The sequence below is a fragment of the Cervus elaphus genome, chromosome 5 (assembly GCF_910594005.1).
Source record: "Cervus elaphus chromosome 5, mCerEla1.1, whole genome shotgun sequence".
NCBI classification, from domain to species: Eukaryota; Metazoa; Chordata; class Mammalia; order Artiodactyla; family Cervidae; genus Cervus; species Cervus elaphus.
The window spans coordinates 127,967,444-127,991,039 of NC_057819.1; the positions used below are offsets into that span (position 1 = coordinate 127,967,444).

General features: G+C 40.2%; 1 protein-coding gene across 1 annotated transcript; it reads left to right on the top strand.

Annotated features, from left to right (window-relative positions):
• Positions 1–12,382: 12,382 nt before the first annotated feature.
• SUMO2 (small ubiquitin like modifier 2) lies at positions 12,383–21,461 on the top strand. Its single transcript, XM_043905609.1, has 4 exons — positions 12,383–12,547; positions 14,155–14,286; positions 18,667–18,738; positions 20,802–21,461. The coding sequence occupies exons 1-4, from the start codon at positions 12,527–12,529 to the stop codon at positions 20,862–20,864; spliced, it is 288 nt and encodes a 95-aa protein (XP_043761544.1). The 5' UTR covers positions 12,383–12,526; the 3' UTR covers positions 20,865–21,461.
• The last annotated feature ends 2,135 nt before the right edge of the window (positions 21,462–23,596 follow it).

Genomic DNA, 23,596 nt, shown 5'->3' on the forward strand with positions numbered 1-23,596 from the left:
GACCCCTGGGCTGAGTAGAACACAAATACTGGTTTGTTATGGGCTTCCCAGGTGGCTCAGCGGTTAAGAATCCCGAGACGCGGGTTTGAGCCCTGGGTGGGAAAGATCCCCTACAGAAGAAAATGGCAACCCTCTCCGATCCTCTTGCATGGGAGAATCCCGTGGACAGAGGAGCCTGGTGGACTACAGTTCATGGAGTCGCAAGAGTCGAACGCGGCTTAGCGACTGAACAACTGATTTGTTATCTCACCAAAGAAAAGCAGGGGAAAAAAATCCAATCAGGGAATTCGAATCCCAGGTCTTGTTATAGAAAACCTCCAAAGTTCTTCGGTGACCTAAAGGAGTTATTTATGTTGTGAGTGCCATATTTACAAATGCATACACATACAAAGAAGATAATATTACTGGTTCTAAATTCCCAAATAAGCGAATTTTTGTTTGTTTTTTTAACAAGCTGGAGCTAATTCGATATCTTAAACCTTTGGAAATGGTGCCTGAAAATGTAACAGCTCTTATCTAGAAAAGAAATTTGATAGGAAAATAAGACAAATTTTCAGTAATTTACTTGGTGAAGCACTTCCTTCACCGAGATGATTCTCAACGACTTATTTGAATAGTAGAAATAAGATGACTTGGAATGTTAGGAAAACCTTGTCACCCCAATAGTTTATTCTTTTGAGGTATACCCTTTTTAGTAAAGGGAGAAAAATCCTGTGGGTATTACAATTTTACTCAAATCTGTATCTCTGAAGTCAGCCATCCATAGGATGAAATTTAATGTAGTTTCACACAAAATTCCACACTGTTCTACCATCTATGTCTTGCTGCATTTTCCAAATGTTTCACAAAGTTTCTCTGATCTGAGTGTTTTTGACACCATTGGTGTGGTATGAGAAATTACAAAGTCATACCCATTTTCTAGTGGGTGAAAAGAGGCCTAATAGTTTCCAAATGTAAAATAAACTCAGTAGCAGGTAAATCAGTTTTTAAAAGCTGGCTATTATAGCTGCTCTGACTATTCAAAATTTTTAAAGCATCAGAAGTGAAGTTAAAGCCAAGCTTAAAAAGACATTGATAGAAATCATGTCTAACTTCCTCCAGAAAAAAATTTTTCTGAAAAGAATTTGAAAAGGAATAGATACATGTGTACATATAACTGAATCACTTTGTACGCCTGAAAGTAACACATTGCTAATCAACTGTGTGTGTACAGTTGCTCAGTCATGTCCAACTCTTTGCGACCCTCTGGACTGTAGCCCGCCAGGCACCTCTGTCCAAGGGAGTTCCCAGGCAAGAATACTGGAGGGGGTTGCCATTTCCTTCTCCAGGGGGATCTTCCCAACCCAAGGTGGAATCAGCGCCTTTTGCATCTCCTGCATTGCAGGTGGAATCTTTACCAATGAGCCACCAGGGGAAGGCTGTTAATCTATTGTACTCCAATATAAGACAAAATTAAAAAAAAAAAAATATTCTGGTAAACATGAAAGACCAGAAGGAAAAACCAGCCTCAGAAGAAGACCTGAGAAAAAAAGTAACTTGAGTGACAAAACAGAGCTGTCCTGTTTACTGCAGGCTGTTAAGTAGAATCTCTAACTTCTATTCAGTAGATACCAATAATACCCTTTGACAGTTGTGACAACCAAAAATGTCTCTAGAAAATGGAGATGTGAGGACTGGATGAAGACAGTCAAAAGATACAAAATTCCAGTTAGGTACAACATGATAAATGTAATTAACACTGCTGTATGTTACATGTGAAAGTTGTTATGAAAATAAATCCTAAGAGTTATCACAAGAAAAATCATTCCTTTTTCTTTAATTTTGTATGTTTATGACAGATGTTCAGTAAATCTACTGGGGTCCTCATTTCATGATACATGTAAGTCAAGTTATTATTCTGTATAGTGCTATTGTGTCAATTGTCTCAATAAAACTGGAAGGGAAAAAATGTCTAGATACTCCTAGTGTCCCCTCAGGGGTAAAATCACCGCTTTTAAGAGCTACTGGCATAGATATTCAACCACAGGAAGAGAGAAACAGCTTAGTAAGTATAGTTAATATCAATGAAATAGTCACCTATTCAGAAGAATTACAAAGGCTGATAAGAACATGGAAAAGTCAAGAAAATTTTTTTAACTTTTTTTTTTTTAATGTGAACCATTTTAAAATTCTTCATTGAATTTGTTAAAACGTTGCTTTTGTTTTATGTTTTGGTGTTTTGGCCACAAGGCATGCAGAATCACAGCTCCCTGACCAGGGATCAAACCTGCACCCCCTGCACTGGAATGCAAAGTGTTAACTACTGGATCGCCAGGGAAGTCCTTCTTTTTCCTCACATAAATTCACTTCCAGGAAATAATCGAGAGGTTTGAATAGCCACCAAAAAAAGGGAAGTAAGAAATGTCTCACAGTTAGAGAAGGATTATGCAGCCATTAAGAGGTAATTAAAAGGAAGCAGATAAGATTTCCCAGGTGGCTCGGTGTTAAAGAATCCACCTGCCAATGCAGGTAGACGCCGATTCAATCCCAGGGTCCGAAAGATCCCCTGGAGAAGGAAATGGCAACCCACTCCAGTATTCTTGCCTGGAGACTCCCATGGACAGAGGAGCCTGGCTCGCTACAGTCCATGGGGTTGCAGAGAGTCACACAACTGAGCACACACGCACTCATGGAAAAGGTAATTATAGCTAATGTTTATAAAGATAAAATTCAGTAAAGTCTTATTTATTTTTAATTTGTATTTATTTATTTAATTTTTCGTTGCCCTATGTCTTGTGGCAAGTGGGGGCTACTCTATTATAGTTGCTTTGCACAGACTTCTCTTTGCGGTGGTTTCTCTTGTTGCACAGCACCGACTCTAGAGCACCCCGGTCTTCAGTACTTGGATGCATGGGCTCAGTAGTTTCAGCTCTCTGAAACTGGGCTTAGTTGCCCTTCGGCATATGGTATCTTCCCTGACCAGGGATGGAACCCCTGTCCTCTGCATTTGCAGGCTGCTTCTTAACCACTGGACCAACAGGGAAGCCCACAATAAAGTTTAAGTAAAAATTTTCTCAATTTTGTAAAAAAAATAATAAAAGCTGTCACTATTTATGTAGAAAAATATACTGACAAGAATAGGTATTCTTTTTTTTTTTTTTAAATTTATTTATTTGGCTGCTCTGGGTCTTAGTTGTAGCATGTGGGATCTAGCTCCCTGACCAGGGGTCGAACCTGGGCCTCCTGCACTGGGAGCTCAGAGTCTTAGCCACTGGACCACCAGGGAAGTCCCAAGAATAGGTATTCTTACTCTCATAATTGGAAAAAAGTTATCTTGGAAATTCTTTGGTGGTCCAGTGGTTGAGACTCTGCAATTTTACTGCCTAGGGCCTGGGTTCAATCCCTGGTCAAGAAACTAATAACCCACAAGCTCTGAGGTGGAGCCAAAAGATAATAATAATAAATAGGGGGTTTCCCTGGCGGTCTAGTGGCTAAGGCTTCACCTTCCAATGCAGGAGGTGCAGGTTTGATTCCTGGTTGGGAAGCTAAGATCCCACATGCCTCATGGCAAAAGGACCAAAACATAAAACAGAATCAATACTGTAACAAAATCAGTAAAGACTTTTTAAATTTTTTGGAAAAAAATCAGTAATAATAAATAGGGACTATTTAATAATAAATAGCATGTGAATTGAGTGCAGTTGTGCAGTAGTTTGAACATTCTTTGGCACTGCCCTTCTTTGGGATTGGAATGAAAACTGACATTTTCCAGTCCTGTAGCCACTGCTGAGTTTTCCAAATTTGCTGGCATATTGATTGAAGCACTTTAACAGCATCATCTTTTAGGATCTGAAATAGCCCAGCTGGAATTCCATCACCTCCTCTAGCTTTGTTCATAGTGATACTTCCTAAGGCCCACTTGACTTCATACTCCAAAATGTCTGGGTCTAGGTGAATGATCACACTATCATGGTTATGTGAATCATTAAGATTTTTTTTGTATAGTTCTTCTGCTTCCCAAGTGGCTCAATGGTATAGAATCCGCCTGCAATACGGGAGACCTGGGTTGGCTCCCTGGGTTGGGAAGATCCCCTGGAGAAGGGAAAGGCTACCCACTCCAGTATTCTGGCCTGGAGAATTCTCGCCTGGACTGTAGTCCATGGGGTCACAAAGAGTCAGACACAACTGAGCAACTTTTACTTTCACTTTTCACTTTTTGTGTATTCTTGCCACTTCTTAATATCTTTTGCTTTTGTTAGGTTCATACCGTTTCTGTCCTTTATTGAGCCCATCTTTGCATGAAATGCTCCCTTGGTATCTCTGATTTTCTTGAAGAGATCACTAGTCTTTCCCATTCTATTGTTTTCCTCTATTTCTTTGCATTGTTCACTTAGGAAGGCTTTCTTATCTCTCCTTGCTTTTCTTTGCAACTCTGCATTCAGATGAGTATACTTTCCTTTTCTCCTTTGCCTTTCGCTTCTCTTCTCAGCTATTTGCAAGGCCTCCTCAGACAACCATTAATAATAAATAGGGTGGTCCAGGTAACCCTAACCTAATGCAGGTGGCTGGGGTTTGATCCCTGGTCAGGGAACTAGATCCCACATGCCACAACTGAAAAAAAAGAACCTGCTTGCCACAGTGAAGACTGAAGATTGGAGATCCTGTGTGCTGCAACTAAGATTGGACACAACCAAATAAATGCTTTTAAAAAATAAAAGAAAAAAAGAAAATGTTATCTTTTATGATGTTTACCACATAATTTAAAATTTTTTAAAATTTAAGACCAAATTAAAACTTTCTACAATTATATGAAGAAAATTACATGTGGATAAGGATTGGAAATTAAGTGTTGCCTTATGGGAATGTGAATTAAAATTTTTTATTCTTTAAAAAATATTTTCTTGATAAATGTTTTAAATACAAATGTAGATACATATGCACACATACATGAATAAGGCCATTTTGTAAAAAAAGCTGTTTTATAGCCATCAGTTCAGTTCAGTCTCTCAGTCATGTCCGACTCTGCAACCCCTTGGACTGCAGCACTCCAGGCCTCCCTGTCCATCGCTAACTCCTGGAGTTTACTCAAACTCATGTCCATTGAGTTGGTGATGCCATACAACCATCTCATCCTCTGTCATCCCCTTCTCCTGCCTTCAATTTTTCCCAGCATCAGGGTCTTTTTTTTTTTTTTAATAAATTTATTTATTTTAATTGGACGCTAATTACTTTACAATATTGTAGTGGTTTTGCCATACATTGACATGAATCCGCCATAGGTGTACATGTGTTCCCCATCCTGAACCCCCCTCCCACTTCCCTCCCCAACAGGGTCTTTTCAAATTAGTCAGTTCTTTGCATCAGGTGGCCAAAGTGTTGGAGTTTCAGCTTTAGCATCAGTCTTTCCAACGAATAGTCAGGACTGATTTCCTTTAGGATGGACTGGTTGGATCTCCTTGCAGTCCAAGGGGACCCTCAAGAGTCTTCTCCAACACCACAGTTCAAAAGCATCAATTCTTGGGTGCTCAGCTTTCTTTATAGTCCAACTCTCACATCCATACATGACTAGTGGAAAAACCATAACTTTGACTAGACGGACCTTTGTTGGCAAAGTAACATCTCTGCTTTTTAATATGCTGTCTAGGTTGGTCATAACTTTTCTTCTAAGGAGCAAGTATCTTTATAGCCATACTAATATATATAAGACTTCAATTGAGAAATGGAGTTAAAGCTGCTCTAGCACTGTGGTTCTCAAACTTTAGTAAACTTCAAAATTATCTAGAGGGCTTTCTAAGCCACTGATTCTTGGACTCTTTCCCCAGAACTTCTAACTCAGTAGGTCTGGGCTAGGGCCCAGAATCTGTTAGAATTTGTACTTCTAACAAATTCCCAAGTGAAGGTGATGTTGCCCAAGGGACCATCCTTTGAGAACCGTCCTTCCAACTCTGCCTTCCCTACCTTATGGTGAGAGTAATCAATCACAGACAGGAGCCTGAAGAGTACAACTATTATCTATATTTGGCACAATTGCAAAATACAAACTTTGTTCAGTTTGTTTCTGTTCATCTTATGAAACACAACAGGGCCTTCCTGAATCCAGTAATGGACAGAGGAGTAGGACTGGAGCATTTCACAGGATTAGAAGAACTTGAAATTGTCATACCAGTGTAGAGATTGCATTCCTGATAGAATACCTGACAGGAACCCTAAATTAAGCATTTTTGGTATTCTCATGCCAAGTACTATGTTACTATTGCAAAAATAAGTCAATGAACATTTATCTATCACTTGCTCTCAGTAATTTGTTATTTGCAGAGACTATGAAATTGAAAAGTGACAATACCTGCCCTCAAAAAGCTTACAGGACCATTCATTAAGTTAGGTTTGTGCAATGTATATATTAATGTTTAGTGATGGAATATTACTCAGCTATAAAAAAAAAGTGAAATAATGCCATTTGCAGCAATATGGATATATCCAGAGATTATTATATTAAGTCAGAGAAAGACAAATATATCAGGCAGATTCTTTACTTTCTGAGCCACCAAGGAAGCCCGTCGCTTACATGTGGAATCTAAAAAACTAATACAAATGAACTTACAAAACAGAAACAGACTCGCAGACATAGAAAACAAACTTATGGTTAACAAAGGGGATAGCAAGGAGGGGGAACAAACCAGGAGTTTCGGATTAACATATATACACTAATGCATGTATACACTAATATGCATACACACTAATATGTATAAAATAGGTAAGCAATAAGGACCTACTATATAGCAGAGAACTATACTCAATACCTTGTAATAACCTATAACAGAAAAGAATCTAAAAAAGATGCACATATATAACTGAATCAGTTTGCTGTACACTTGAAACTAATATAACATTGTAAATTAACTATGCTTCAATAAAAAAATTTCAGCAATTGTACTGTGAAATGGAACAATATTTCCCTACATTTAATACCCCAGCTGATACATTTAAAGTGAAATGTACCAGCTTCTTGGCTTTGACTGCTGGTGCAAGCTTGGGTCCCATCTTCTTTGCCACGATCCAAGGGTAGAAAGCTGGAAGGTTTCCACGAAAGAGTCTGTGATGTTGTCTCTGCATTTCCTGCAGTATTCAGGAATTGACTACTCATTATTCCTGGGGTTTCCCAGATGGCTCAGTGGAAAGAATCCTCCTGCCAATGTAGGAGAGACAGGTTCGATCCCTAGGTCAGGAAGATCCCACATGCCGCGAAGCTGTTGAGCCCGTGCATCATGACTACTGAGCCACATGCTGTAGCTACTGAAGCCCATGCACCCTAGAACTGGTGCTCCATGAGAGACACTACTGCAGTGAGACGCCTGTGCTCTCTGCAACTAGAGGAAAGCTCGTGCAGCCGCAAAGACCCAGCACAACCAAAAATAAACAAAATTATATATAAAAAAATAAGCCAAAACAACTTGACTTGTGCTCCCACCACTATTCTAGGACTTTTTTTTTTTTTTTTTTTCTGCACATTTTCATCTCTCTGAGCCCTTCCACTGGGGCCTGGATGAAATCCTGCAGTAATCAAACTCTGTCTGAGCTCTGAGTCAGAAAGTCTCGGGTCTACTGGATCTACCCCTTCAAGCCGGGTGACCGAGTTACCTGAACGCTCTTTGTCTCAGTTTCTTCACCTGCAAAATGAGAAGAATAATAATACAGGCTTTGTGAGGATTAAAGGCTTAGCACAGAATCCCCACATAGTAATCACTCAATTAATGTTTGCCACTGTTTTTCTATGTATACTACTCCATGCACTCTCTCTCACTTTTTCTCCAGAAAAGCACCCTTTTCCAGTGCACAGCCTCCCCCCAAACTTCCCATTCCTATGAAAATGATAGAGGGAAAAACTTAACATTGGGAAATTTCTATTTTTTCACAGTTTGTTTCCCCTGGAAGTTGCAGAGACTCTTAGTATTCAGCTTCAGTAGCTTCCCTAGGCTCAGCTCACAGAATTTCAGTTTATCATTGGAACATGGATTGTTCACATGTTTGAATACACGTTACTACTTTCTATAGCGCTCCTCCTTTGCCTGAAGGTGATTTTTGTAATTTGGCAGAACTTTAGAAGGGGGGATGATATTGTAGGACCCACCTGTCACCTCGAAGCTAACAACTAAACAACCATTTGATTAGTGGAGTCCCCCACATTTTACTGAGTATAAGTTTAACATGACATGTTCCTCTTTGATGGTTCTGCATCCTATAAACCTGGGAAGACGTGTGATGGCAACAGAAGACCTGGGATCAGGGACTTCTCTGGTGGTCCAGTGGCTAAGACTCCACGCTTACGATGCAGGGAGCCCAGGTTTCCACATGCTGCAAGTAAGACCTGGTGTTTGCTTTTAGTTGCTAAGTTGTGTTCGAATATTGCAATTCCATAGACTGTAGCCTGCCAGTCTCCTCTGTCCATGAATTCTCCAGGCAAGAATACTGAAGTGGGTTGCCATCTCCTTCTCCAGGGGATCTTCCTGATCCAGGAATTGAACCTGGGTCTCCTGCATTACAGGTAGATTCTTTACTGACTGAGCTACAAGGGAAGCCCAACAATGTGAAGTGAAAGTCACTCAGTCGTGTCTGACTCTTTGCGACCCCACGAACTATACAGTCCATGGAATTCTCCAGGCCAGAATACTGGAGTGGGTAGCCTTTCCTTTCTCCTGGGGATCTTCACAACCCAGGGATTGAACCCAGGTCTCCAGCATTGCAGGTGGAGTCTTTACCAGCTGAGCCACCAGGGAAGACCTGGTGTGGCCAAATAAATAAATATTTAAAAAAACATTAAAAGATGCTTACTCCTTGAAAGGAGAGCTATGACAAACCTAGACAGCATATTAAAAAGCCGAGACATTACTGCTGACAAAGGTTTGTGTAGTCGAAGCTATGGTTTTTCCTGTAGTCGTGTTAGTCATGTATGGATATGAGAATTGAACCATAAAGAAGGCTGAGTGCCGAAGAACTGATGCTTTTGAACTGTGGTGCTGGAGAAGACTCTTGAGAGTTCCTTGAACTGCAAGATCAAACCAGTCAATCAAAAGGAAATCAACCCTGAATATTCATTGGAAGGACTGATGCTGAAGCTGAAGCTCCGATACTTTGGCCACCTGATGCAAAGAGCTGACTCTTTGGAAATGTCCCTGATGCTTGGAAAGACTGAAGGCAAAAGGAGAAGGGAGTGGCAGGGGATGAGATGGTCGGATAGCATCATTGACTCAATGGACAAGAGTTTGAGCAAACTGTGGGAAATAGCGAAGGACAGGGAGTTGCAAAGAGTTGGACATGACTTAGCCACTGAACAACAACAAAAAGACCTTGGTTCAGAAGAGCAAGGATAACACTTCTTTTTCTTTCTCTATAGGAACTGACACAGTACCTAACACCTTCATTCCCTGGCATATAATAGGAGTTCAGTCAACACTACTTGCCAGATGTGTGATAATGGGCAAATTATTAACTCTTTTTGAGCCTCGGGAGTAAATAAATACTAATACACTTGGATAGGTTTGTAAAAGGAGGAAAAGAACTAATATTAATAAAGCCCCACTCACTGCCTGACACAGTGTAGTTGGTTCTCTTCTCCTTTCACTTCTTGTATGTTGCTTCCCCTCCCTACCACAGTCTGATCCTCCCCACACCCCGGATAAAATTATACGTTATTTGAGATGGGGACTTTTCTGCCCAATGCCTAGCACAGGATCTTATGCACAGTGATAGTTTCAATTAGTCAGTCATTCAGTGAATCTTTACACATCAAAAATGCACAAAAGCTTAGAGGTGAGAGAGAGCAGGTACATACAGGACACCCCAAGTAATTGATTATGACTGAAGCAGAGACTTTGAGGAGGAAATGATGAGCCTGGATTAGCTTTCAAAGGGCTTTGTAGGTCTTCTATGAATTTTGAGCTTTATCATAAGGCAGAAGATTGCCACTGAACCAAGGAGTGGCAGAAACTTCTTTTGATTTTATTTTAGAATGGTTTGGGGTTCTGGGGCTTTAGTATGCTTAACAATCACCAGGGAAGCTTGTTAAGAAAGAGGGATCCCTTGAGACTTCCTTGGTGGACCAGTGGTTAAGACACCTCTTTTCCACTGCAGGAGGCATAAATTTGATCCTTAGTCAGGGAACTGAGATCCCACATGCTGTATGATACAGCCAAAAATTAAAGGGAAAAATTGCTTAAGAAAGAGGATTCCCAGAGCCATACTGCCCGAGAATATGCATTTAAACTAGCACCTTAGGGACTTCCCTGGTGGTCTGTCTAGTGGCTAAGACTCCCAGATTTCCACTGCAGGGGGCTTGAATTCAATCTCTGGTCCGGGAATTAGATGCTACATACACCTACATGCTGTGGCCAAAAACTAAACCAAACAACAAAAAACGCAGCACCTTAGATGATTCTGATTTACTGAACTCTTCAAACGCAGTTGGGACACAACTTAAAACCAAAAGATCAGTAGCCCTGGGGAGATTTGAGTTGAACTTAGGCTTTCACCGCCTGCCCTGATCAATCTGCTTTTCTTGGCCTGTCTTACATCTAAGGCCTCAAGCCTCCTCTTCATCTTGGAGGACCAGCTGGAAAGCTCAGCAAATGGAATAGAACCCAAAGACTGGACAGGCAAGAATACTGGAGTGGGTTGCCATTCCCTTCTCCAGTGGATCTTCCCAATCCGGGGTTTGAACTTGGGTCTCCTGCATTTCAGGCAGATGCTTTACTGCGTGAGCCACCAGGGAAGCAAAGGCTGGACAGAGGCTGAAGAGAAGTAGGTAGGCAGGATAAACAAGAAGTAGGTAGATTTGACAGGTATTTATTTGAAAGGGGGAATAGACAAGTCTTGGGGATTGACTGTATGGGAAGTGTGTGAAGGGGTCAAGGATGCCCCCTGGCTCTCTGGCTTAAAGTAATGTTGTAATGGTTGTAATGGTGCGTCATACAGTGACCTGAGAACTTGAAAGACAGAAGCCGTTCGGAAAAGTAAATTGACGAATTTTAGTTGAGACTGGCTGAGTTAGAGGTGCCTCTGACATTCAAGTGGAGATGTTCAGAAGTCAATTGGATTTATAAGCTGGAGGTTCGGAGAAAGATCTGGATTAGAATCTAGACTTAAGAATCATTAGCAAATAGATGGTAACAGAAGTGGTGTGAAATCATCCCAGGAGAGTTAACAAAATAGGGAAAGGAACGGGTTCAGAACAAAATCCAAGGAACATTTAAGGAAAGGGCTGAGAATGAAAAAAAAAAAAAAAAAAAGTGCAAAGGGATCAAGGCCAGACCAGAGTCACAACCCAAAGTCACAGGGAGGGAGTTCAAGGAGTGAGGAACTGAGAAGCATCCCGGATTCAGCAGAAAGTCGTTGGTGACCTTGTAGAGAGCAGTTTCAGCGGAGCCATAGGGACATCACCAGATTGCAGTAGATTGAGGAGTGAGTGGGAGGTGAGGGAGTGGAGACAGCTGGTGTGGACATTTTTTTCAAGATGTTGGGCCAAGAACAGAGAGAGATACGGTGGTAACTTTAGATGGAACTAGAAATAAGAGTCTTTTTCTACACTAACCAGGGAGTGGAGGAAAATACAGGACAAAAGAAATAATCAATAAACCCTATGGGGAGAAGCAGGGCACAGATGTCAGGATTGTTCTTAAGATGCAAAGGACCTACTTTTATTTCTGAAACTGACAGGAGGAAATGATCGACTGGTTTGGAAGCTAGATAATCTGGTACTTTTCTTTGATGGATGCTGTTTATCCTCTTGGAAGTTGGGAGCCAGGCCATGAGTAAGGGAGTTTGTAGGCTGAACCTTTTTCCCTCAGCGAGTCAAAGTACGGGGTTTCCAGCAGGACAGAAGTAGTCAAAGCACTAAAGCACGAGCCTAGTGGGACGTGGGCTGAGGCTGAAGCTTTAAAATTCGAGGGATGAGAGGCTGACTGAGAGGAAGTGTGATGTTCCTCTTATCCAGAGGAAAGCTGCATTTGGGCCACCGAATGAGAGGTTCTTTGGCCCGAACCTCGTGCTGGGGCTTTGATTTTGGCTTCCCCTGCCTCGTCTAGTCAGTCTGCCTTCCCCGGCTTGTTTCTCACGTCTAGGCCTCGAGCCTCCTTGTCCCCACCGAGGACCAGCTGGAAGCCATTTTGATTAAGCTCCACCACAGAAGGAGGACAATACAGCCCCGCCCAGAGCCAGGCGCGCCCCCGCGGCGGGCCGGGTGCGCGTGTCCGCGCCTCTTCCCGCCGGCCTGGCGGGCGCCGGAGCCAGGCCGGGGCGGCGCGGGGCGGGGGTTGGGGGTGGTTATGTAAGCGTTGCGCGCTCCCGCGAGGCGGCAGCCAATGAGGAGCCTCGGTGACTCGGGCTCGCGCACGCAGGGTGGGGGGAGGGAGCGCACGACGTGCGCGCGCCCTCTCCCTCCTCCACCGCTGCCGCCTCCTTCTTCTGCCGCTCCTGGTGCTGCTTGTGTGCTCGTTCCGTGCGGACCTGGTACCTCTTTTGTGAAGCGGCAGCTGAGGAGACTCCGGCGCTCGCCATGGCGGACGAAAAGCCCAAGGTGAGCTCGGCGCCGGTCTCCGCGCCTCGCCGTGCGGCCGGGGTCACGGTGCGGGCCGGGGTCCGGCCTGAGCCCGCCGCGGGCTCCCCGCGCCTTCCCGGGCCCCCCACGGGGCGGCCGCGGCTCAGGCCCCGGCGCTCCGCGCCATTTTCCTCCCTCCCCTCTTCCTCCCGCCCGCGCGGGAGGAGGCCCCGCCGCCCTCCCCCGCCCCCGGCCGCCTCGGAGTGCGCGCCGGGCGCGAGTTGGGCGGGCGAATCGCGGACACCCGCGGGCCCACCGGCCGCGAGCGGGGCTTCTTGGGCCCGGTTGGCCGGGCGCGCGTGACGAGGGGCGTTAGGGCGCGCGGTGTCCCCACCCTCGGCGGACCCCGCGCCCGGGCGGGTGTTGCTGCCTCTGCTGTGGCGAGGAGTTCCCTCGGCCCAGGGCTTCCCCGCTCGGGGGTGGGGGCCGCAGGCATCTGGAGACCCCTGCCCCGGGCCGCACTGGCCGGCTGAGGGCTCGGGGCGAATCAATGGGCTGCCGATGGGTTGGAAGCCGGATGCCCGTTGGGCTGTCCTCAGGGGCAGGGGTTGGGGGATTCCCGGGGAGTATTTCCCACATTTTTTGTCGGGATGGGCAGGGGCTTTTCCCTGGGTGCCAGGTAACCCTTAGCTTGCCGAGACCATGTGGTTTGGAGAAGTTGGAGGCAGATGTACGAGCAGAGAGACTTTGCAGGGCTTAACTTTTTTAACGTGAGTTTTGAGGCACCAGGCTTTTCCCTGGAGGACTAGGGCGCACACTTTTTCCTGGCACACGGGACTTTCTTTTGGTTGGTTTTGTGACCCCCACCCACCGCCATCCCCTTTCCTTCTGAAGTGGTTTAGGGACTACAGAATTCTTTCTGCACTTGGTTTTGGTGAACTTCAGATTTTGTCGAAATTTACGAGGAAGACTTGGAATAAAAGTGCATTTGACTCATGACAACAGAGGGGAGTGGAGAAAAAGCTCTCAACTAAAAATAAACAAAAATGAAGCTGCTCATAGAGGCGAACAATAATAGTGGTTTTGAGTTATTACTGTTGCTTCGGAGAGAATCAAAGGATATTCCTCAGTTAGGTGTGTGTTTGTTTTCTTAATGTAGTTTGAGATTTGTTAGTAAACTTAATTTGCTAACTTTTTAACGAGATTCGTGATGAGTTTTGAATTGTAAGCTTTAGATTTTTGTTTCTTGCATTGTGTACTCAAAGCACTTTAAAACGAGAAAGGATGCTTGTTAATCGTTTTAGAGCAAAGATATATTTTGGGAGATGTCATTTTTTAAAACTCAGAATCAAAGGGCGTTGCAGTAAATTGAAGGGGGGGTACATCTTTAAAAATCGATCGTTGATACTGATAGTATTGAAAGTAGGCTGCTTTTCTGTTTCTGCGACAGCTATTTAATATTGTTGCTTCAGAATTTCTCATCTTTCAGATTGATTTCAGCAGCTGAAAACAGCTGTATGTTCTGTTGTCATACCGAATGAGAAACCTGTTGATTTCTGATGTGACTTGGGCTGCTGCTTCTTTAAAAGGTGTTTGTCTTTTACGTTTTCCAAATTATACTTTAATTTTTTTTTTTTCCCCAACAGGAAGGAGTCAAGACTGAGAACAACGATCATATTAATTTGAAGGTGGCGGGGCAGGATGGTTCTGTGGTGCAGTTTAAGATTAAGAGGCATACACCACTTAGTAAACTAATGAAAGCCTATTGTGAACGACAGGTGAGGAGCTGACATGTGTACTTCCTCTGAATAAAACGGATTTTAAAAAACACAAACATTTTCTTGAGAAATAGAAACCAGTATAATATGACAATAGATTGTTTTTGGTAGAATATATATACACTTATATACTTGACATATCAGAGTTTTATCATACACTTGGTTTGTTGATTTTTCATGAAACCGTCTTTTTCATGAAAGATGGTTCATATACATGATTCTGGTTCTGTGCCATAATGCATTCTTGTCAGGCCCTTTTTTGACAATTTAAAATTTGTCTTGTGTTGAAACAGTTTATTTCGAGTATTTTAACCAATTTGGAAATAAAATTGTGAGTTTAAGGACATTGCAAATTTTCTGAGGCATGTAAAGTTGTAATATTTTCGTTTTACACTGATAGTAGAGAGGTCAGGTGTAAACATTCCTATATTAAACACATTTGAATTTTACTCAGAAAATAGTAAATTTTTTACATCAAGAAGGGGAAGTAGAAATCAACAGTTGCTAGGAGGTAAATGTGAGCTTTAAGACAAAAAAGCTTCCTTTTGTGATGTTGAGTCTGTAATGCTACAAGACAACTTTAAAGTTGACTTTTGCAAGTATAGCAGGAACTAGTACATCTAATCCAACAGTAAGTATTTTTCTTGCTTGACCCTGGGTGAATAACATATAAAAGCTCAGAAAATTATTTTGTTAGATTAAAACAATTTATCTACATTACACATTCACCTCCTAAAAATAGGTTCAAAATAAAGTTAAAATCTCTACACGTTTCACCGGGTGCCTCTACAAGTTGGGAGATTGAATTCGAGTTGATACTTGGGTCTCCTTTATGACATTGAAAGGCTTCTTAAAGAAACCAAAGACTTCTTTTGAGTTTGAAGCTTTATTTTATGCCTGATGTACTTACATAACAGAATACTATGATTATAATTCTTTATCTATATAGGTAAGTTTTTTCATAATTCTTTACAAAGATACGCCCTTCAATGTACTTTTATTTGAAGCATTTTGGTTAAATCCTGTAACAGTTAGTAAATACATACTTACTAATTATGCTAAAGAGTATATACAGTATTTTAGCAATAATACCCCTTCAGGTTACAGGGGAATATTAAAAGGTGGAACTTTCATGTAGCACAACTTTATACAAAATAGAAACTCAGGCTTAGATTTGGTAACTTTTAACAAAATCCTCTGCATATCATGCCTAACTTTTCTGTGATTACTATTAAATTTTAGCTTTCATTTAAAACTGGACTGAAAATTTTTGAATTTAGAGAAGGATACATTGAATACCCATGAGTCTGCCCCCTAGATTAACAATTAACAGTTACATATATATATTTTTTGCCAGAATCACATAAGCTGGGGCATTATACTGTGTCCCAGAAAAAGTAAAGCGCATCTTCTGTTTTCCAGATTTTCCTTTTATAGGGAATTGTCCTATAAGGTCAGTTAGTGGGTCAATCAAGGATTTTTTAGTTTCTCTTCTGTGTTAAAATAAATCTACTGTACTGCCCAGATTAGTTTTCTTTGATTTTTCTCAGTTATTAGGCATAAGGTTGGGATTATATTTGACTAAATGTATTGAGACCACTCTTACTTTGCATTAGAGGAAAAAACATTGGCAATCCATAAAGAATATAATTCTACTGCATATCTGTTGGAATGCAAATATGATTTGAAGATAGTATCCAAGAAGAATTTGGGAAGATGTTTATTCCCATTTTCCTCTTAAATTGGGGATAACCTCAAAGTTTTGAGTGAAAGAAGGTCCCTGTTTACTTTTTGAGTGGTTTCTCTGGTTCTAAGGAAGAGGACTGAGTCCATGCTTTTTAAGTGTGGCACATGTTATTTAAAAAAAAACCTCAGTATTTATCCCATCTAATTTGCAGAGCTTTTTTGGCAGGTGAGGAAGAAGACCAAGAATTTCCTATCAGGGTTTTAATATTTGTTTTTATTTATTTCTTTGACTGTGTTGGGTCTTAGTTGCAGCATGTGGGATCTACTACCCTGACCAGGGATCGAACCCCAGGCACCCTGCATTGGGGGCATGGAGCCCTAGCCACTGGACCACCAGGGAAGTCCCCCTATCAGGGTTTTAATTGAATGCTCATATTTACTTTCTAATGCACTCATTTGGCATTGGATCTCTGGAGGAGTCCCAGTGAATGCCTACTAGGCATCTCAGACTAAACATGCAAAAGAGGACCCTTGATTCTACTAGAAATCTTTCTGTGGTGTCCCCACTCAGTAAATAGCATCATTTTACATCTAGTTGCCAAAACCTTAGGATCTTCCTTGATGATGCATCATAACTCAAAATCCATCACCCAGTTCTGTTCTCTGTCTAGACTTGGCTCAATACAGTAGCCACAAGCCACATGTGACTGATTACCACTTGAAATGTGGCTAGTCCAAATTGAGATGTGCTGTTGAGTGTAAAATAAACGCCAGATTTTGGAGGCTCGGTATGACAAAAGGTTCAATTTTTAAAATGTTGATCGTAAAAAAAAAAAAAAGATCGTATGTTGAAATGATAGTATTTTAATTATGTTGAGTTAAAACATTTTTATTAAGCTTTACTTATTTTTAACTTTGTAGTGTGGCAGCTAGAAAATTTAAAATTACGTGTATGGCTCACACAGTATTTCTATTGGGTAGTGCTGAGCTCTCAATCATTTTTACTCTACACTTGATTACTACCTCAGGGACTTCTCTGATTTCAAAGTGCCCTGGTTCACTCAGTTCTCTTTTTTGTTTGTTTTGATGTTTTTCTCTTTGATTATTGTATTTACCTGTCTCTGCACTAAAATGTAAGCTCCATGAGCATAGGGCTGTTTTGCTCACTGTTTCTCTAGATCCTGGACCAGTACTGGCTTATAGAATGTGTTCAAATGCTTGTAAAATGATAGAGATTCAGACTAGTATCTCTAGAGGTTGGTTTCTAGATAAGTTTTTCATTCACATGTAGAATTAGTTTGCCCACTTAATAGCAGCCACAGATCCTTCAGCTAAATGACAGCATAGTATTCCATTCTACTGTAAATTTACCCTAACCCTAGTTGTTCTCTAGGGTGTCAAGTAGTTTCAGAGAGCCCAGAATAATTGGTTTAGTCCAGTTCATTTTTGTGAAATGAAGAAGTGGAAACATGTAGAGAGCGTCACACAGCTCTTCTGGGGCACAACTCTAAAGCTCAATGTTGAGATTTATACATAAGAGAAAACCAAATACTGGTTTAGTGTAAATTCATTGTTTAAATTTACATAGTTTATGGAATCTTAAAAGCCAGTTTCCTGAATTTTGGAGTTTTGATCTCTAGCAAAATAAAAGAGCTTTTATTGATAAGGAAAAGCATAAAAAGGTGGCAATAAAGGAGTACAGTTTGCTTGTGTTCTCCTGGCCCTGCCTTTCCCCTCCCCGCTCCGTATTTTGAACGGTCACACCGTTGACCTTATGTCCTTACCAGCCGATGTAGTGAGGGAAGAACACGGCGTGTAGAAGGTGCTTAGTGTTTTGTTGAAGCAGTCGTCTCCAGTCTAGTGTTTGTAAATATGTAATAGTAGTAATGGCTTGGCATTGGGTTCTTGGTTGCTTTGTGTAATCACAAACTAAATTTGAAAGTCATGAGGAATGAATTAGGTTATGGCTGTCACCTATCTAGTGGGGGATTGCTTGTGTTCCTCAAGACAAGAGCTAGTCTGGAAGTGGGTGGTATGTGTCAAAGACTCGAGTTTTAAAGGAAAGCAGTATGTTACAGGTAGTTTTAAAGACCAATTCAGTGAATAAGTGAATCCCTTGAATAAGGGAATACAGGTGTTAAACAAGTGTTTATGGAATACTTGATCTCAATGTTTTCAGTCCTAGGAACTCAGTTTAATTTTCTCTTAAATATTAAAGCAAAGAGTTTGTATAGCAAGAGTTAACAGGTGTAATTTGTGCATGATACAGGAATGACTTTGTATAAGACGCTTCCAAGAAAGCTATTTTTCTAGTTAATATATTCACAGCATACCTCCAAAGATACTCTTATTTTCCTATCTTGTTCTCATTTGGCTGCAGTTACCAACAGCTTCACTATTTTGCTCCTTTCCCTTCCCCACCCCTGTGACAGGTAGGTAATTCTTGAATAAGTTGGAGTCCCCTTTGCAGAAAGTTGCATGTTTAGGCTCATTTATCTCCTTAAATGCACGTAAAAATTTCTTGAAGTTATACTCTAGTAATAGAATTTATTAATTAAGCTCTAGTAATAGAATGAAAAACATACTATAGTTTAGAGAAAGTAAAAATCACCCCAAATCACTTAATCGATACGGAAACCTGAACATAATCTTAACTTTCTTTCCATTCTTATTGCTATTAAACTCTTTGTCCAGGGTTTGTCAATGAGGCAGATCAGATTCCGATTTGACGGGCAGCCAATCAATGAAACAGACACACCTGCACAGGTAAAAATCTCTTTGTGCTAACTTGAAAACCAATGTGTTCATAATTTTCTCAACAGCTTTGTTAATTTGTGAACTTCAGTCATTGGAATATAGTTCTTTACCAGAGTTCAGAGCTATGTAAAATATAACCAAAGGGGAATGAAAATAAAAATTGGAATAAATTCAAGAAATGCCAACAGTTTTTTAATATCTACTTATCACTTAGTAAAGCTAGTAGGTCCATTTTATTTTAATCCAAGTTTTCCTCTTGCCAGCATCATTTGGAAGAAAATAATTAAAATTCCTGTCTGTCGCTTCAGATTGTTGTTTTCTTTCTGTTTTCATTGCTGCAACTCTAGGTCATATTCAGGGTTTCTCACAAGTGATTGATTGACTATTCTAGCCATTTTAGCTCCTCTTGATGTCTTGATTACGGATATTTCTGAACTGAAGGGAATCCAGTGGTTCTAACTCTTGATAGCTTGTGTTTCATAAGGCTGTTGATAGTAGGTCTCTTTCCAAACCCCTTAATTGTTTGATCCCTTAATCTCTATGTATAATCTCAGTTGTTCTGTCAGTTTGTAGGGAATCGACTGGGCTACCTTGTGTAGCAGAAATTTTTTGTCTTTGTTTCTTTTTACCTTCTGAAATTCAGTTTAAGACTTCCAGTTTTGGGGGGGGAAATTGATAGCAGAAATTTAAATTGGACCCCTTGTACTTTTGAATTTATCACCCCCATAAAAAATAGGAAGTTATAAGTATGAGTGAAACAGAACATCCAGATTTGTTTTTGTTGATAATCTTCAAAAATTTCACGTCTATTTTCTGTTGGTGAATCTCTAAGAAGCAATTATAGTGTGTAGCCACAAGGAGGAGCTGAATTCTCTTGAATGAGAGAAAAAGCTCTCCTGTATCCTTCAAAGGCATTTAAACTTTCACTATAAAATTTTAAAACATTTCAGTAGTTTCATTTTAGTGGATAGGCTGAAGACCAGTTTTGATGGTTTTAAGAATTAAACCATTATGCTGGGCTCTGATGATAATGTATTTTCTGTTTTTTGAAACTCTCACCCACCACCAAAAAGTTCTGGAACTTGTTTGTTATGCTAACTGTAAATAATTAAACCTGGGGAAGGTTTGTTCACAAGTGCATTTATAAAATCTTCAAATTGAATTTGGAATTGACCATTTTAGTATTTGGAATTGAATTTGTTTTAGAATAATACTGACTCATTTTAGAATTGTTCTTCCAGTATTTATTAAGTAGCAGAATTGTATAAATTAGAACATCTTAGCAGTCAGTTTTAACAGCAGTATAATTGTTAATGCACTTACCATTTTCTTAGATACTTTCTTTGACTTATTGAATTCTTATAACTGAATGATACTCCATTTTACAAACAGAATTGAGACTTAATATTTTAATACTTTAACCCTACTTGTACTATATTTCAACTTCATTAGAAACAGTTCCCTTTTGATTTTAACAAGTCTGTTTTTCCCATATGCCTTTCCTTATTGCATAGTGGTAACCACTGTTTTGTACATAGGCAAGGATATGTTCTTGTTGTACACACATTTACACAAAATTAAAACTATGTATACAAATGTAATACTATATGGTATTTGATGCCTGGTTTTTTCATTTGTTTTTTAGCCTAATATTGTCTCTAAGGGATATTTCCTTTTCTGCCTGTGTAAATCTACTTATTCTTTAATAATAGCTACATGGTATTTCATGTATGCATGTACCATATTTCTTTGGGTTTTTGATAATTTGGTTATTTTCAGGTTTTTGCTCATCTAAACATTGCATTGAGATCCTTCATACACATCACTTTTATTTTCAGTAATGAAAGATGATTTAACTCATGGTCATACTCATTTTTTAATCTAAAAACTCAGTTTTCTATAATGTTAATAAAAAAGACCAAGTGAAAAATTATTCAAACCTAAGTCTAATGCTACTTTAAGCTGTGGGACACTGGAAGGGATAGAACTCATTCAGTATATTTAAATCTGATAGTTAAACATTTTAAGAACTGAGTAACAAATGGTGGATTATTTTTTCTCATTTATGCTAGTTGGAGATGGAAGATGAAGATACAATTGATGTATTCCAGCAGCAGACAGGAGGTGTCTACTAAAAAGGGAACCTGCTACTTTACTCCAGAATTCTGTTCCTTCAGACCAAGAAGACATTCTCAATTAGAAAACCGCAATTTGGTTCCACCACATCCTGACTACTACAGTATAGTTTCTCTATTCTTTCATTTTCCCCTTCCCCATTCCTTTATTGTACATAAAGTAACTGGTGTATGTGCACAAGCATATTGCATTTTTTTTTTAACTAAATGGCCAATGGTATGTTTTGATCGACATCAGATGGAGATGGGATGGGGAAAAATACTGATTCTGTGAAAATACCCCCTTTTCTCCATTAGTGGCATGCTCATCAGCTCTTATCTTTATATTCCAGTAAGTTATTTTGCTCTCACTGTTTAACAAAAAAAAAGAACAACATAAAAATTCTTGCATACCTTGTTCGATTGGAGAATTTTAATGTTTTTCATTTATCATTGTAAAACCAAGGACAATTTTATAACTTTTTTGTACGTAGCTGTTACATGTAGGGCAATCTGTCTTTAAGTAGGGATAAATTACTCTAAAAGAAATGAATCCTAGATAGTTTTCCCTTCAAGTCAAGCGTCTTGTTGTTTAAATAAACTTCTTGTTTAAAATGAGCTGTTTTCTTTATTCTGAGGAATATTCAATAGAAAGTTGAAGCTTAGACAAAAACATGACCTGAATAGGCCTGTTAAAGGTAACATTTCAAGGAAGAAATAAAGCTACTTTGCATTTCGGACAGACTAAGGCAAAACAAAGAATAACAAAGTTACATAAATGACTAGCAAGGAATGCTTCAGCCTCCTTTCAGAAAGTTCAGTCAGTTCCAAGTATGCAACTTTTACTAGCAAAAAATTGGGTCATAGTGTTGTGGGTTTACTCTGAAGTATTCTGTAACCACCACCTGAGGCAGAGTTGGTTAGTACACAGCTAGGAAAAAGTTCTAATTTTGCTGACTCTGCTGATGTATCCTACTTCACCATTCTAATCTTCATTTTGTCTGATGGTAAATACTCCCTAACCTAGAATAGAGTTTTTGTTCCTTATTTAAGGATCTAAAGTGACAGAAAACATTTTTATTTATATATATACACATTCTTATAGCAATTAGATGTGCAGATCACTACAGTTTTTAAATTCAAATGTATAGGAAAGAAAACAACTACAGAACCAATAAATAGAATATTGGAGCTGGAAAGATTTAAAGACACTAATTCTAACCCTGTTTTAAAAATGAGAAGGCTGAGGTCCAGAGGATAATTTGTCTCACAGTTATTAATAGATGGCTATAGAACTGGGACTGGAGATGAGGTTTTCTGATGACTTGAGTTTTCCAATAATGGTCCTCAAGAAACTCAATTCCCACCCTTACTGCCTAATTGTGGCCTTTTGAATGAAGACTGCATGAACTATCATGGACTCGATTATGTTGCAATGTGGTCTGTCTTACATTCCCCATTTCTGTAGTGAATGAGCTTTCTGAGAGACAGCGAGAATTGCATAGATTTTTGACCATTTGTAAGTTAAATCAACTGAAGTTTTTATTTTCCTGTATGTGTAGTGTGCCAACCTGTTTTTACAATTTATATTGTGAAATAATGTGAGAAGCCTGCCCCCAAGAATTCTTAGATCAGGTAAGTACATTTCTCTTGTTGTCCTGGGTACTGTTAAGTAGTGGAATTTTGTTGTCCCCAAAGGTAAAGTTAGGATTGAAATTCAAGCCAGAGAACTTTATTAAAGAAGGATTCTTTTTAACACTTTGAAAATAAGCAAATTGTTGAAAATGGTGAAAGTAATTGTAGCATTTTAATTTTTTTTGGCTTGGGAGGAGAGGTTCAAGTGATGGGAGTTATACTGCTGTTTTGGTTAACTGTTAGGATAGTTTTGCTAAACACTGTCTTGCTGTGCTTGCATAAGCCACATGTTTGTATCTCAGAAGTAGCAAATAGTATCTAAGTGAACCCAGTCTGTGTAGTCTAACTGTCCTGTCTTAACTCTGTGACCCCATGGACTGTAGCCCTTCAGGCTCTGTCCATGGGATTCTCCAAGCAAGAATACCAGAGCGGGTTGCCATTTTCTTCCCCAGCCATCTTCCCAACCCAGGGATTGAACCCTAGTCTCTTGCATCTCCTACATTGGCAGGTGGGTTCTTAACCTCTAGCGCCACCTGGGAAGCCTTCATACAAGCTGCTTTTGATCTCAAAACAAAAGGTATTTGTTTTTCTTCTTTGTTTTCATGGAAATTAATTGGGTGATTAGATTACATTGTGTCTAAAGAGGGTGAGGTTGAATGAAACAGGAAGAAGTAAACAGTTCAAGGAGAAACTGGAGAGGAGTCAGTGTGTAATTGTGTAGGGGATTGTGACACAAGGAGGTCTGTAAGATGGAATCCCAGGATTTGAGGGAGGCCCATTGGAAAGTTTTTCCAAGGTCTTCGTGGGTGCTAAGGGGTATTGGAGAGGGCCAGCTGTGCCACAGAGGGTTATTTTTGAGTTGGAATGATGCTGCTTTTAAATATGACTGACTGGATCATGGTTTTGCATTAGAATCCCCTGGTGCGCTTTTAAAAAATACCAGTGCCTGGGCCCTACCCCCAGAAATATATTTTCAGTGCAATATGGAACTGAGAAGCATTCTCACAACTCTTGAGAGCCAAGCACCTCATGGTAAAGATTAAATGAGATGTTTTAGCTGTCTAACAATCCCTTCCATGTACTGAACTCTTTAATTTTATGTATTTATTTGTCTTAGT

Bases quoted from the DNA above. Each gene is read 5' to 3' on its own strand.
- SUMO2 (XM_043905609.1), top strand. From the start codon at position 12,527: ATGGCGGACGAAAAGCCCAAG. The intron at 12,548-14,154 runs GTGAGCTCGGCG...TTTCCCCAACAG, and splicing joins TGGCGGACGAAAAGCCCAAG to GAAGGAGTCAAGACTGAGAA. The intron at 18,739-20,801 runs GTAAAAATCTCT...CATTTATGCTAG, and splicing joins AAACAGACACACCTGCACAG to TTGGAGATGGAAGATGAAGA.